At 41.0% G+C, this 15,653-nt stretch overlaps 1 protein-coding gene across 3 annotated transcripts in view; it reads left to right on the plus strand.

The window, feature by feature from the left end:
- The window catches only part of RIC3 (RIC3 acetylcholine receptor chaperone), a 31,486-nt gene extending 16,947 nt beyond the window's left edge, over positions 1-14,539 (plus strand). Inside the window, exons 4-6 of one of the 3 annotated variants that reach the window (XM_060262759.1) lie at positions 1,746-1,839; positions 8,716-8,864; positions 13,215-14,539. In XM_060262759.1, the coding sequence (XP_060118742.1) occupies positions 1,746-1,839; positions 8,716-8,864; positions 13,215-13,711 (740 nt within the window). In that variant the 3' untranslated portion in view covers positions 13,712-14,539. The remainder of the gene's footprint in view (positions 1-1,745; positions 1,840-8,715; positions 8,865-13,214) is intronic. The other 2 variants (XM_060262761.1, XM_060262760.1) reach the window with 2 other exon arrangements.
- The last annotated feature ends 1,114 nt before the right edge of the window (positions 14,540-15,653 follow it).

Consider the following 15,653-nt stretch of genomic DNA (forward strand, 5'->3'; position numbering starts at 1 on the left):
AGAGAGGCCAATCCCTCGCTTCAGAGTCGCCAGAAACAGGGAGGGGGAGGGAAATGTCTGCTGGGCACTTCATTATTCCCTATGTGGAGATCGATTCTCATACTTTACTTTAGAAACCACTTCACATTTTGTTAAGTTTTGTAATTCTGTCTGTTTACTCTTTGACATATTTTTGCACAGAATTTTTGACTTTTCTTTGTTCACATAAAAACCTGCCAATTCACCATATGTTTTAATTTTTTGAAGCAGCAACAGTGTAACTTGAGTCGGGTTTTCGTTTATAAACATTACATCATCTGCAAATGCTCTGTATTTATAAGGAAAACCTTTCAATTTCAGACCCTCTGTCTCCTTATCTTCTTGGATATGCATAAGCAATATCTCTAAAGTCATTATAAATATCAATGGGGAAAGAGGGCACCCCTGTCTTGTTCCATTACTAATTACCATTTTCTCTGTCAAATCTGCGTTAATTCAAAGTCTTGCTTGTTGGTCAGTATATATTGATTTTACCATTCTCTCAAACTCTTCACCCAATCTCAGTTTCTCCATTACTGCAAACATAAATTCCCGGGAACCACTCTGTTTATAGCTTCAGTCAGCTTATCATTCTGTGCAGCTACAAGGGCCTCCACGGAGTCACCAGGGAGGCTCTCAAAATCCCCCAGAACTGTCTAGACGCCAGCAGGATCCTTTAATCTCCCAGGGCAGACCATCTGAATTGGTCCACTGCCCCCGCAGGGAGGAGGCAGCAGGCTCAACCATGCCTTCAGAAGAGAGTGATCTGACCACCACAAGGGCTGAACCTCTAGCTCTCTATGCAGATCAGAGGCAAACTGCTTGGTTCAGAAAAGGAGACCCAGCATATGTCTTTTTTTCTGTGTTCGGCCCATTACAATCTGAGACAGACCCATGGTTGTCATGGCAGCAATGGAGTCCTGAGCTTGACCAGACAAGGCAGCCTTGACATGTATGTTGAAAACCCCAAGGACAATCATCCTTTGGATTCTTAGCAAAAGAAGCATCTCTATCAGCTCAGCTGGAGATCCAAATGGTGAACTAGGCAAAGAGTACATCAGCAGGATCCTTAATTGGCCCCTTGTGCCCCACACAAGGTATAATAAATCAAAGCTGGTTTCTATCTATACTGGAAAAATGTTCACAAAATGTACTCTGCCCTCTCCCCCCCCCCCCCCCCAGTTCCAGGTTGGTTAAGGACTTTAAATATAGCCAATGTGAGGTGTGTCAGAGTAACCACATCAGATTCATCCGGCAGGTTTCAGTCAAGCAGGCCAGGTCAATGTGTTCCTCATGCAACAGGTCACATACTACTGAGATCTTATTTCTCATGGACCAGGCATTGCACAACAGAAGGCTGAAGTGGGGCCACCTAATAGAGCCTCCCCACCCACCTTTTGAGATTAGACATGCAGGGAGCACCATTATATCTCCTTGCATGTCTTCTGACACCAACACTCCTCCCACTGCCATATCCTCCCAGCCGCTTGCACCACCTATGAGCTTTGGGGTGCATTCTGGTAGCCTTTCCCTAGCCTCAAGGAAGTCTCTATTTTTCCTTTCATTCAGTTTGGGAAGAGTAAAATATTACATCCATTTTTTTCTCTTAGCTAGCAAAGGGCTCATGTGGCTCCTCTTTGATTAGTGTGTGCATGCAGTTATTGCTGATGGTACAGCACTAGCTTTTGGAGCTACTGACACCATTTGGGACCATATTTGTGTTGCAGCTGACTATGAGCTAGCCCAACTGCAAGATAAGCTGAGAGAGACTGAAGAAGCTATGGAAAAATTAATCAGTAGGGTGGGACCCAACTGTGAAAGGTATGTACTTACATCAGAAGGTGAATCTCTTTTGTATTGACAAAAGTAAGCAATGAAGTTTTCCAAAGGAAAAATGCTTTTATATTAATCAAAATATAAATCCCTTGAAGACATCAAACAGTAGCCTTATTTATTTATAGCTGGGAGCTACTTTGTCATCAATGGCCCTGCTTTTTTATTTTGGCGTTTCCAGACCTATGCTTAAATGAAAATATCAAATTCCAATCTACATAATGGGAATGCACACACACGCTTTTAAAAAGGGGGTTTCAACTTTTTTGTAGGTCTACCGTTCTGTTGATACAGGTAGAAATCAGCAGGCCTCAGATTCAGTGGGAGCTCATAGGAGTGCCGCTCCTGCACCTTTCTGAGAGTTCCACCTCCTTCTTCTGAGAGTTCCACCTCCTTGCTCCTTGAATAGTAGGTGCAGCTGCATAACAATCCCTGGATGAGCTCTACCACCTATTTTTCTACAAAATGACTGCTGGAAATCAGGAAACATTTTGTTATATATTTAGCATTAATTAAGTGGCACCCTTTTAAACCTCTGTGAAATATTCTGTTACAGAAATTTAACAGTTCATCTCATATTTATGTTTTACAGTATTCATTTTGTCTACAGTACATGAATATATGGAAAAACAGAATTTGCTAAGTATAATGAGCTCTGCAGTTTTTTTTTTAAGAGGCTCATTGAGGAAGACGGACTAAAATATTTTAAATAAAAATATTTTAAATAAAAATATTTTAAAATACATACATCTCAGCTTATGAAAGTACAAATAACAGAGAAATTCTTTGCATATCCTACAACTAAGTTACTTGTATGCACTTTGCCTGATTCATTTGAAAAATCTATCAATACAGAAATAATTTCAGGTGCTCTTTCCCCCATACTCTAATTAACACAACAGAAATAATTAACACAACAGAAATATAGTGTCCAGATCATGTGAAGTGATGGTATGGCTTTACTCTGCTCTGGTTGTACCTCACCTAGAGTATTGTGTTCAGTTTTGGGCACCATAGGTTAAGAAGGGTATAGAGAAGCTGGAATGTGTCTCCAGAACCACTAATTTTGGAAGGGGTGTTGAAAGACCTGAGTCAGATTGAGGTGACAAGAGAGGAGGTCCTACAACTGATTGATTAATTAAAAACTAATAAGTCACCAGGTCCGGATGGCATACATCTAAGAGTTCTGAAAGAACTCAAAGTTGAACTTGTGGATCTCCTGACAAAAATATGTAATCTTTCCTTGAAATCTGCCTCCGTTCCTGAGGACTGGAAGGTAGCAAATGTCACCCCCATCTTTAAAAAGGGTTCCAGAGGAGATCCGGGAAATTACAGGCCAGTCAGTCTGATTTCAATACCGGGAAACTTGGTAGAAAGCATTATCAAGGACAGAATGAGTAGGCACATTGATGAACACAAGTTATTGAGGAATACTCAGCATGGGTTCTGTAAGGGAAGATCTTGCCTCACTAACCTGTTAGAGTTCTTTGAGGGGGTGGACAAATATGTGGACAAAGGGGACCCAATAGATGTTGTTTACCTTGACTTCCAGAAAGCTTTTGATAAAGTTCCTCATCAAAGGCTCCTTAGTAAGCTCGAGAGTCATGAAGTAAAAGGACAGGTCCTCTTGTGGATCAAAAACTGGCTAATTAATAGGAAGCAGAGAGTGAGTATAAATGGGCAGTCTTCACAGTGGAGGACGGTAAGCAGTGCGGTGCCACAGGGCTCAGTACTGGGTCCCATGCTCTTTAACTTGTTCATTAATGATCTGGAGTTGGAAGTAAGCAGTGAAGTGGCCAAGTTTTCAGAGGACACTAAATTGTTCAGGGTGATGAGAACCAGAGAGGATTGTGAGGAACTCCAAAGTGCGATTGCAATAAAAACGCCAATGCCATGCTGGGAATTATTAGGAAGGGAACTGAAAACAAATCAGCCAGCACCATAATGCCCCTTTATAAATTGATGGTGTGGTCTCATTTGGAATACTGTGTACGATTCTGATCACCGCACCTCAAAAAGGATATTATAGCACTGGAAAAAGTGCAGAAAAGGGCAACTAGAATGATTAAAGGTTTGGAACACTTTCCCTATGAAGAAAGGTTAAAATGCTTGTGGCTCTTTTGCTTGGAGAAACGTTGACTGCGGGGTGACATGATAGAGGTTTCCAAGATTATGCATGGGATGGAGAAAGTAGAGAAAGAAGTACTTTTCTCCCTTTCTCACAATACAAGAACTCGTGGGCATCAATGAAATTGCTGAGCAGTCAGGTTAAAACAGATAAAAGGAAGTACTTCTTCACCCAAAGGGTGATTAACATGTGGAATTCACTGCCACAGGAGGTGGTGGTGGCTACAATCATAGTCAACTTTAAGTGGGGATTGGATAAAAATATGGAACAGAGGTCCATCAGTGGCTATTAGCCACAGTGTGTGTGTGTGTGTGTGTGTGTGTATATATAAAAATGTGTGTATGTGTGTATATAAATGTGTGTGTATGTATGTATGTATAAGTGTGTGTGTGTGTGTATATATATATATATATATATATATATATAAATGTGTGTGTATGTGTGTATATAAATGTGTGTATATGTATGTATGTATGTATGTATAAGTGTGTGTGTATGTATAAGTGTGTGTGTGTATATATATATATGCACACACACACACATACATACACACACACACATATATTGGCCACTGTGTGACACATAGTGTTGGACTGGATAGGCCAATGGCCTGATCCAACATGGCTTCTCTTATATTCTTATGACCTAGGTTTACTGTCTCATTACAGCTGGTGGTATCTCAATGCCTACTACCCTTCTGCATATCACACCTAATCCAATGAAGCCTGCTATTGTCATTCACCTTCTATTGCCATTTGACACCCGAAATCACCTTTGTAAAGTTTATACCTCCCAGTACCTCATGTTACATTTTATGGCACGCCTGACCTAACAAAGTGACATTTATTTCAGAGTTTGACACTTCTGCTCTGCTCCCTCTTCCCACAAAGCTGAGACACATGACCATTTTAAGAGACAGTTTAGAGGACCGGGGGGGGGGCAGGGGGAGGAGTTAGAATCTCAGTTGCCCACCTCAGCTGTTGGGCACAAAGCTCAAGAGAGAAACCAGTGTAAACAAAAGGTAGGATTTCTTCTTACAGCTACATGAGATCAGAATTAGACAGGGGCTCTTTGTTTCATGGATGTCAGCTGGTCTCTTTTAATTTGAAAGAAAATACCTAAGTTGTTCTAATGCTTTCCTCTTTCTGTGATATTTAATCAGCATGGGACAAAATGATGATAAAAATTATGAGTCACTTGATCCCTTTCAATAGATGAAAATTTGTTAAAGGTCACTCTTCCCATTTATTTCCCAGCCACTAATGCCTTTGGGTCTATTATATAATAAAAAATGATGTGTAATTATTATAGCTCAGTGTCAAGAATTTCTTTTATTGTGTGCAATAAAATTAAATCACTAAATAAAAGAGAAATAAGGATTCAGTTAAAGACTTGGTAGGTTGTTTCGAGTCCACATATGAAATTCAACCACCTGCCACCCCATTCCTTGGCTTCCCAATGTCCTTCTTCCCGTACATCATCCTCACATAAACTCTTGGAGGATTGACTACATCAGGGGTGTGTGTGGCCTAATGTGCAAAGGAGTTCCTGCTACAAAAAAAAGCCCTGTATTTATTACTTTATTTCTAGTCCACCTGTACCACAAAAAACTCAAGAAGACAGACAACAGCTCTTTTATCTTAAATTTGCATAATATTATTGCAAGAATTCTGCTGGAGACTCTATCTAAAATGACTCATATGCTCTTAGTGCTTTAAGTTAAGTATAAAAGCTAAATTAAATAAAATGTTAATTTTACATTTCTTTGTAAACTTACTCCCCTGTGAACCTGTCTGGTCAACTTTGGAAGCCATACTTTGCTTGCCGTCACCACCTGATGCTTGAGAGGTAGCAACCCAAGATAGGCCCTTCTTGATCATGGCTCCAGAATGATAGAATTCCCTCCCCAGGGAGATTTCTGTCCACCTCTGTAATTGTCTTCTACCAGAGGCTGAAAGCTTGTGTATTTCATTTGGCATTCCATCCCTCCTGTTTATGTGTTTTGATTGCTATATTTAGTTGTTTTTATGCTATGTAGGTCTTGGGAACCCTAAGCTGTGTGCAAATGTGGCTTAAATAAAATAAGTGAAAGCTATTGCCTCAATGCAGTAGAGGAGATCCATGCCTTTGAGCCTATGTTCATATGTGCATATACTTCTGCCTGATGATGCCTGTCCAGGCCACGCTAAACCAGCCAGATAAATTTTTTGATGGAGATATGTAGCAGAAGGCATAGTTGGGAATCTATAAAACTGTCTATTTTTAAGAAAACAATCATTTTTAATTGTTACAACTTTGAAACTTAACATGATCATAGTAGAACAACAGATGAGGACAAAGGGAAGCAATTAGCTCAGAAAACAGGTGGTCACTGGCCAGGGGACACATGTGAACAGTTCAGTTCACAGGTGGCTATCTAAAGTAACTCCCCCCTGTAAAATTGAGATGGTCAAATCAGAGGCTTGGAAAATTTGAAGCTAAACAGTTCAATGCAAAGGTCAGGTGGCTGGGGTCATCTGAATTACTCCCCCCCTCCAGATATGTAAGTTGAGAAGATCACTCTAAGGCTTGCAAAATTTGAAGAATAAGGGGAAGCAATTAGCTCAGAAAACAGGTGACCAGGTGTCATCAAGAGTTCCAGGCTTCATGGTTGGAAAATGTGAGGTTCAGAGTATGGCTTCAAACATGTGTAGGCTTATCCTGCTGGGGGACAGAATGTCCCCATTTCCAAAACTGCAGTACAGCTCAGTTTGAGCTTTTCCATGTGGCTATGGGCATGAGGAAAGCTTTGACAGAGCACAAACACAGGGCTTTTACCTGCTCCTAAGAAAGGTAAAGGTAGTCCCCTGTGCAAGCATCAGTCGTTTCCAACTCTGGGGTGACTTTCACAACGTTTTCACGGCAGACTTTTTATGGGGTGGTTTGCCATTGCCTTCCCCAGTCATCTGCACTTTCCCCGCAGTAAGCTGGGTACTCATTTTACCAACTTCGGAAGGATGGATGGCTGAGTCTACCTTGAGCCAGCTACCTGAACCCAGCTTCCGCTGGGATTGAACTCAGGTCGTGAGCAGAGAGTTCAGACTGCAGTACTGCAGCTTTACCACTCTGCGCCAAGGAGCTCTTACTATCTACTCAATAATTCAGGTTGCAAAGACTAGATTCCTTGGGGGTTGTTGCAACCCCCAATTTGAAAAGTGATGTAAAACTTCAAAGCAAAAAAAATGTCTATGGATATAAGTTATATGGGGGGTGGGGGGTGGGATTCATTTTCACTGCTTGCTCCACCTTTCAATAAAATGGAGATAATAGCTGTTGGTTCATCTATTTAAACATGGGAAAACATTTTCAGATTTGTTGGGGGAAATAGAAACCCCAGTAACAATTATGCATAGTGCTTTCATTTTCAAGTCAAATCTATTGGGGGCCAGATGGACCCCATTTACCATTTTGATGAAACTAAAAATTAAAAAAAGAAAGAAAGTGGGGAGGGGAACTTCAGGGCAGGGCAGTTCATTGAGGAGAAGGCTCAACAGGAATTTGGTGCCTATAGAAAGCTTTAAATGAGTAAACCATTTTTTCCCCATGACTTCATGGTCAAAAAAACAACAGTTGCTTGGAACGGTTAAAGGTCTGTATAAATCCTGAAATTTAGACAAAAGTCCAGGGAAATCAACTTATATATTCTCTTTGGTATCTGAATTGGGTAAGACACAGTAGTTTTCTGTCATATCAAAGAAGCATGGAACCATTTAAAAACCTGGCCCAAAATCTAGTACCCAAACAGTTCCTATAAATTAACTTATGTAACTTTATCATTCCATCATTTGTTTACTTATCTAATAATTTAAGTTTCCATTTGATACAGGCGGCAAGGAAAAGAAAAGCACTTGTTCTTTGAACACTTGAGAAACACACTACATTTATAATATATAACTAGACAAGTGGGGACTAGGGCTGCCAAGCTCCCAGGCTGGACAAGGGTTCTCCCACTTGGGGGATTCCCTCCTGACGGGGAGATCCCCTCCTGACATTGCCACATGACGTCACTCACAAGTCATTGTGCCAGCGATGTTGCACACCAACTGCTCTAGGAGCTTCCAGGAAAACTCTATAGGAGCTTCCAGGAAAGGGAAACTCAAGGCTACCATCGAGTTTCCCCAGAAGCTCCTAGAGCAGCTGGCATTGCAACATCATCGCCATGATGATGTCACTTGCAAGAGACATCATTGCGCCACACGCACTATGCATACATTTAAAAAGTCCCCCACTGGAGGCTGTGGGGGACTTGGCAACCCTAGTGGGGACTAAGGCAATGGTTTTGGCAAAATGAGCCTAATTCTGGGTGCTTATTGGATGGGGGTTTCTTTGTAATATTGTAAAGTTGTACTTCTTTATGAGTACAAAAGATATGACTCTTTAAAAAGTTTTACTAAATGTGTTAGCTAGCATATCACAGTGTTTGTTTGTATTATCTCATGGAGATTGGCACCATATGTGGGTCTACATAACCCATCAATTTTTTCCTTTTGATCTGTCCCCCTCCCAATCCTCACTTATGAAGATGGGCACAGCACATATTGTCAGTGGACTGATCAGTTTTTCTATTTGTATATCTCAGTACAGTCAAAGGCTTTGCATAGTTATACGGGTTCACTAAAATGAACCATTATTCTAAAACTCATTTACTGGCAAATATCACCAGGTCTGACATGGGCTTTTTGATGCCTGTTCCATAGCAGGTCCCAAAATGTCACTACTGACCAAGAGAAAAGACTACTTCAGCAACTCCGGGAAATTACTAAGGTCATGAAAGAAGGCAAATTCATAGATGGTATCTCCCCAGAAAAAGAAGCTGAAGAGGCTCCCTATATGCAGGACTGGGAAGGTAAAGGAGACTTTCAGTTTTCTAAAACAAGGGTTATGATTTCAGTCATATAGGTCTTCTATTGTGGATTGCAGCAGCATATGCTTTATGATTTAGAGTTGCCATTCCAGCTCTGGATTGCAAAATATCTGGAGATTTTTTGGATGAAACCTGGGGAGGCTGGGTTTGGAGAGGAGAGGGAACCTCATCAGGGTATAATATCATAGAACCCACCTTCCAAAGCAGCCAGTTTCTCCAGGGAAAATAATCTTGGTCATCTGGAGAAGAATTGTAACAGCAGAAGATCTCAAGCTGCCACCTGGAGGCTGACAACGTTAAGATTTGTTGGGCTATCTTTTTTTCAAAACTGGGAGAGATGGGATGCCACATGAACTGCAGATCAGGTTAAGGGAAGGTACATATACTTGTAGGGCAACCTACAATACATGTACATATACATATACTTGTATATGTACATATACTTGTAGGGCAACCATTTCCAGTGCTGCACCACGCAAATATCTGTCTTGAGACCAAGGACCTTAGGTCTTACACTTTTCCATTGAAGCAGTGGTTCTACAGGGGTGTGGGCATCCACTTTGCAAGGCTGTTGCTTGCTTACATGTTGCTTGCTTGCTTGCTTACATGTTGCTTACAGGTTGGCAGTATGACCCAATTCCATTGCGAAGTTTTTGATCCTGAGTTAAAGTATACATTGGTTGGCTTTGTTAATATTTAGAAGTGAACACACAAGGACTTGCAGAGGGCATCTCATTTCCCACTGTATCGCCATTTCCTCTTTCCTTCCATGTCAGCCCCCATAGCCTCTCTCTTTTCTGAATTCCTTCTCTTCTACTCATCCATCACCCAACCTGCCTTTCTCTGCCCCATTTTCTTTAGCTTTCCCTGCTTCCTTCCCCAGGAAGCCTCAGCTCAGGAGAACTGGCTCATTTCTGTGGCACTGGTCACTGGACCAGGTCCAGTTGCATGGTGAGGAACCTACAAGGACTTCTGGGGGCACCTTATTTTCCCCTGTATCTACATTCCCACACTATTTCTCATTTCCCTACTCCTGGCAAGTCCCATATCTACACCTTTCCCTGCTTTCTTTTCTCCTTCCCACCTATCAGCCAAACAACCTATCTTTAATGTGCCCTTCCATCTTCGGCTATATTTATTATTATTGTTGTTGTTGTTATTATTAATTTCATTTTTATGCCATCTTTCTCTATAATGGGTGCCAAAGCATCTTAAATCATTCTCCTCACCCCCATTTTATCCTCACAAGAATCCTGTGAGGTAGGTTAGATTGTGTCTGACTGGGCCAAGTTCACTCAGTGAGCTTCCATGGCAGAGCAGGGATTTAAACCTGAGTTTCCAAAGTTCTAGTCTATAACACACTAAGTTCTGTGGTGTGGCAAACAGTAACAAGCAGCCAGGCCTGGGTGAGCCATCCAAGTTGAGTGGTAGCAAGTTACCTGGTAGTTGATGCTGGCCCTGGCCCTAATGAGTTTTTCCTCAAAGGCCAAAACAGTCTCAGAAAGGGATAGCCCTGCCCCCCAACTCTTATTAACAGATACCCAGTCTTGAATGCTTGCTATACTATTGTGGTTGCCTAGCAATTTTTTTTTGTTTCTAGCATTTGTTTCTTCTATATTATTATTATTATTATTATTATTATTATTATTATTATTATTATTATTATTATTATTATTATTATTATTTTCCAGATTTTTCTACAAACCTGGGGCATTTTCCAGGTTTGTAGAAAGATCTGTGTTGTCTGTTCATACCTCCAGTCTCTGGATTTAAGTATCCAGATATTTGGCCACACTGAGAATTAGATATATTGATTTGTTTGCTTCATTTATACCTCACCTTTTCTGCCATCAGTGCTTATCAATGCAGAAAATAGAAGAGGTGGGAATCTAATTAAAAAGGAGCATATGTTCTCAGTTTACATCTTGGTATAATACATAGGGAGCCAGCATTATTTCTTCATCATTCCCATGTGGATTTAGAAGAATTAGAATGTATTTCAAAGAACATAAGAACATAAGAGAAGCCATGTTGGATCAGGCCAATGGCCCATCCAGTCCAACACTCTGTGTCTCACAGTGGCAAAAAAAAAAAAAGTGCCATCAGGAGGTTCACAAGTGGGTCTAGAAGCCCTTCCACTTTGCCCCCCACCCCAAGCACCAAGAATACAGAACATCACTGCCCCAGATAGTTCCAATAATATACTATGGCTAATAGTCACTGATAGACCTCTGCTCCATATTTTTATCCAATCCCCTCTTGAAGCTGGATATGCTTGTAGCCAACACCACCTCCTGTGGCAGTGAATTCCACATGTTAATCACCCTTTGGGTGATTAACTTTTATCCGTTTTAACCTGATTGCTCATCAAATTCATTGAATGCCCACGAGTTCTTGTATTGTGAGAAAGGGAAAAAGTACTACTTTGTCTACTTTCTCCATCCCATGCATAATCTTATAAACCTCTATCATGTCACCCCGCAGTCAACGTTTCTCCAAGCTAAAGAGCCCCAAGCGTTTTAACCTTTCTTCATAGGGAAAGTGTTCCAAACCTTTAATCATTCTAGTTGCCCTTTTCTTCACTTTTTCCAATGCTATAATATCCTTTTTGAGGTGCGGTGACCAGAATTGTACACAGTATTCCAAATGAGGCCGCACCATTGATTTATACAGGGGCATTATGATACTTGCTGATTTGTTTTCAATTCCCTTCCTAATAATTCCCAGCATGGCATTGACCTTTATTATTACAATCGCACACTGTCTTGACATTTTCAGTGAGTTATCTACCATGACCCCAAGATCTCTTTCTTGGTCAGTCTCTGCCAGTTCACAACCCATCAACTTGTATTTGTAGCTGGGATTCTTGGCCCCAATGTGAATTACTTTGCACTTGGCCACATTGAACCTCATCTGCCACGTTGATGCCCACTCACGCAGCCTCAACAGATCCCTTTGGAGTGCCTCACAATCCTCTCTGGTTCTCACCACGCTTAACAATTTAGTGTCGTATGCAAACTTGGCCACTTCACTGCTTATTCCCAACTCCAGATCATTAATGAACAAGTTAAAGAGTATGGGACCCAGTACTGAGCCCTGCGGCACCCCACTGCTTACCGTCCTCCACTGCGAAGACTGCCCATTTATACTCATTTTCTGCTTCCTATTAATTAGCCAGTTTTTGATCCACAAGTGGACTTGTCCTTTTACTCCATGACTCTGATTAGGAACTTTATCAAAAGCTTTCTGGAAGTCAAGGTAAACAACATCTATTGGGTCCCCTTTGTCCACATGTTTGTTCACCCCCTCAAAGAACTGTAACAGGTTAGCAAGGCAAGATCTTCCCTTACAGAACCCATGCTGAGTATTCCTCAATAACTTGTGCTCATCAATGTGCCTACTCATTCTGTCCTTGATAACGGTTTTTACCAACTTTCCCGGTATTGAAGTCAGACTGACTGGCCTGTAATTTCCTGGCTCTCCTCTGGAACCCTTTTTAAAGATGGGGGTGACATTTGCTACCTTCCAGTCCTCAGGAACGGAGGCAGATTTCAAGGAAAGATTACATATTTTTGTCAGGAGATCCACAAGTTCACCTTTGAGTTCTTTCAGAACTCTTGAATGTATGCCATCCGGACCAGGTGACTTATTAGTTTTTAATTCGTCGATCAGTTGTAGGACCTCCTCTCTTGTCACCTCAGTTGGACTCAGGTCTTTCAACACCCCTTCCAAAATTAGCAGTTCTGGAGCGGGCAAACACTTCTCATCTTCCACAGTGAAGACGGAGGCAAAAAATGCATTCAGCTTCTCAGCCATTTCCCTGTCCTCCTTCAGTAATCCTTTGACCCCTTGGTCATCCAAGGGCCCCACTGCCTCCCTGGCTGGTTTCCTGCTTCTAATATATTTGAAGAACTGTTTATTGTTGGTCTTTATGTTTTTTGCAATATGTTCCTCATAGTCCCTTTTTGCCTGCCTGATCACATTGCATTTGATTTGCCACAGCCTGTGTTCCCTTTTATTAATCTCACTTAGACTAGCTTGCCACTGCTTAAAGGTTTTAAATGAAAGCTATATTGTAACTCAAACCAAAAGGTCCAGACATAATGCAAGAAGCTATTGGTGAAATTTTACTCACAAGATCATGTCTTCTGACTGAATTTTGAAATGTATTTACTTGAAAGTAAATAGCATTGAAATAAATGGCACAAGTATTTGAGGTCAGGATTCAGATGTTGTTCTGATTTTCAAATTCTTTGAATAGATCCAGCAATTTTATTAATAAGATGTTTGCGTTGTTGCTCCATCTAAGACATGTTTATTTTATGTCCCAAGGTTATCCAGAAGAGACCTATCCCGTATATGATAATTCTGATTGCTTTAAGCGCAGACAGGACACTGTTCTTGTGGAATACCCTGACCCAAGCCAACCTTCTGCTGAAGAGATTGCTGAGAGAATGGAGTTTGTGGATGATGAGGAGTGTGCATGTAGTGAAACCCTTTTGTCTGCTCTTGCCACAGTGAATAAGGAACTTATGTCAAGACAAGAGAAGGACCCAGAAGCCACATTCATTGGCCACAGTTGGTCTGGCCAGAACTTTGAAAAATGCTACTATTGTCATTATGAAGATGATGACCCTGCTGTTATAGCAGAGAATGAAGGATTCTACCCTGAAAGCTGCAGTGAAACAGAAGAGCTGGCCAAAGAGAAACCTCTAGCAGATTCTGACCATGAAAACAGTGCACCCAAAGACCAACATTATGAAAATCCTGACCAAATTGGCATGCTGCGAAAGCGAAACACAAGGGGACTTGAGTTGCTGGGAAAGTGAGGGTTGTATGTCACTACTTCAGACTATCAACTTTGCCTGAAGGAAAAAAGCTTGTCTTTTCCATTATTTTCCAGCTGCAACTGAGGCTTGGCAAATGCTGCTTGCTTGCAATTGGTGATGCTCCTTGCCCACTAGCTCTCCCAGCAATAACAGTACTACAGCGTTGCTTTTTATAGCCTCAGCAGGAATTAACAGTTAACTGCTTTCAGACATCCTTCCTTTTGGCTTAGCATATTCAGGGCTGAAATGTAACTTCACTGCATCCTTGATTACTGTTCAAAATGATAAGAGTTAAATAGGAATTTTCTCACTAAAGTTCTAGCTGTTTGGCTAATAGGTTTATAGTCTTACAGTAGAATGGCTAGGCAGGGTCAAGTGGCCCAATTCAGGCTGTAGCTTTTGGGATTCCATAAAGGGTGGCAAGGATTCAGTTTATTATATTTTTACTGCCACAGGGACACTATTTTGATGTTTATCTGCAGGCATCAAAATGTCTTGGAATGTCTGTGCCTTACAGACACACAACCTCCCTACTATGTTTTTGCCCATCCATTCTCCAAGGAACTCAGGTCATTGCATGAGATTATTTTTTCCTCATCCTATCCTCGCATCAGCCCTGAGAGATTGATCGGGCTCAAAGAGATGTCACCCACTGAGCTTCATGGAGGTGTAGGGATTTGAACCTGGGTCTCCCAGGCTTAGCCCAACATTCTTTGCCTTACATTCTTTGCCATTCCTTGTCTTAAAAGCTTCTGTGAGAAAATAAAAATACTTGCTCTCTCCTTCATTTTCATGCAATAGTAAACAGTTTCTCTATAAATTAAAAAAGTGATTGTCTTATTTTCTCTTTCACTGAAATTAACAAATATATCAGAGGAAATCTTTTTGTAAATTATTGATGCACATTTAGGGGAATGGACCTATTCATTTCACTGGGCTTATGGCCCAGAATTGTGATTATTATTCACAGCTTATACCACACAAGTCTGTAACTTTACAACTAATACTTTCAAAATTTACTTTGGAATATGAACACTCAAAAGTCAAGCCCTGCCCCCCCTCCAACAATTAATTGATTATGGCAGAGAATGAGACTTCCAGTTCCTGTGAGCGGGGCAGCGGTGTTCTTATCGGGCTCTTCGCTTTGTGGTATTTTATATTTAATTTACATTTTATATTTATTCTTGTGGCTATTTTTGGCTAGCTGCATAGAAAGCCTGCTTTTCTTTCAGACAACTGCATCATCAGGCAGCTGTTTTTCCTTTAAAGACATTTATTTTCTAGTGCTCTGACACTCATGCTGCCTAATTGGCCTGGCCTTGAGATAGCAACTTTCAGAGCACAACTAGAGACTGAGACTTTAATATTGTTTTGCCTCATAATATATTTTTTTAATTGTTATTATTATTTTCTTATGGCAGAGAACAAAGAAGCTCACAACAGCCAGTAGTTGCTATTTGACAGACCAGACCAGTTAGAAGCATCTGCAGAAAGTAACATCAGGAAGCTACTTCGCTAGCACAGTGGACCCCCAGAAGACATGAAGGGAAATGTGACTGGTAAAGGTGCAAGATAACATGACTATCATTACAGCTATTATCACAAAAATATAACTCATATTATTAATCTTCTTTGGCACTCAAACACATGTAACACTCAATTAAGTAGTTTTTTCTAATTTTTTTCATTTTTTCTTTACTACCAGTAGCCACAGGCTGTACTTGAGTGGAAGGTGGCCTTTGTGTGTGTGTAAGAGGGAGACAGAGAGACTGTGTTTCCTTATGTGTTTCCTTTCAGCAGCTTTCTGTTAGGCACATCCAATTGGGGGAAAAACCCAGAACAGGTTAATGGAAGAAATAACCTCTGCACTCTGCAACGTCCCATGAATTCCCAAAAGCCACTGCTGAGGGTTGGGGTCCCTGAAAAACAGTGCACTCTAAAG

The sequence above is a fragment of the Heteronotia binoei genome, chromosome 21 (genome assembly GCF_032191835.1).
Source record: "Heteronotia binoei isolate CCM8104 ecotype False Entrance Well chromosome 21, APGP_CSIRO_Hbin_v1, whole genome shotgun sequence".
Lineage (NCBI taxonomy): Eukaryota > Metazoa > Chordata > Lepidosauria > Squamata > Gekkonidae > Heteronotia > Heteronotia binoei.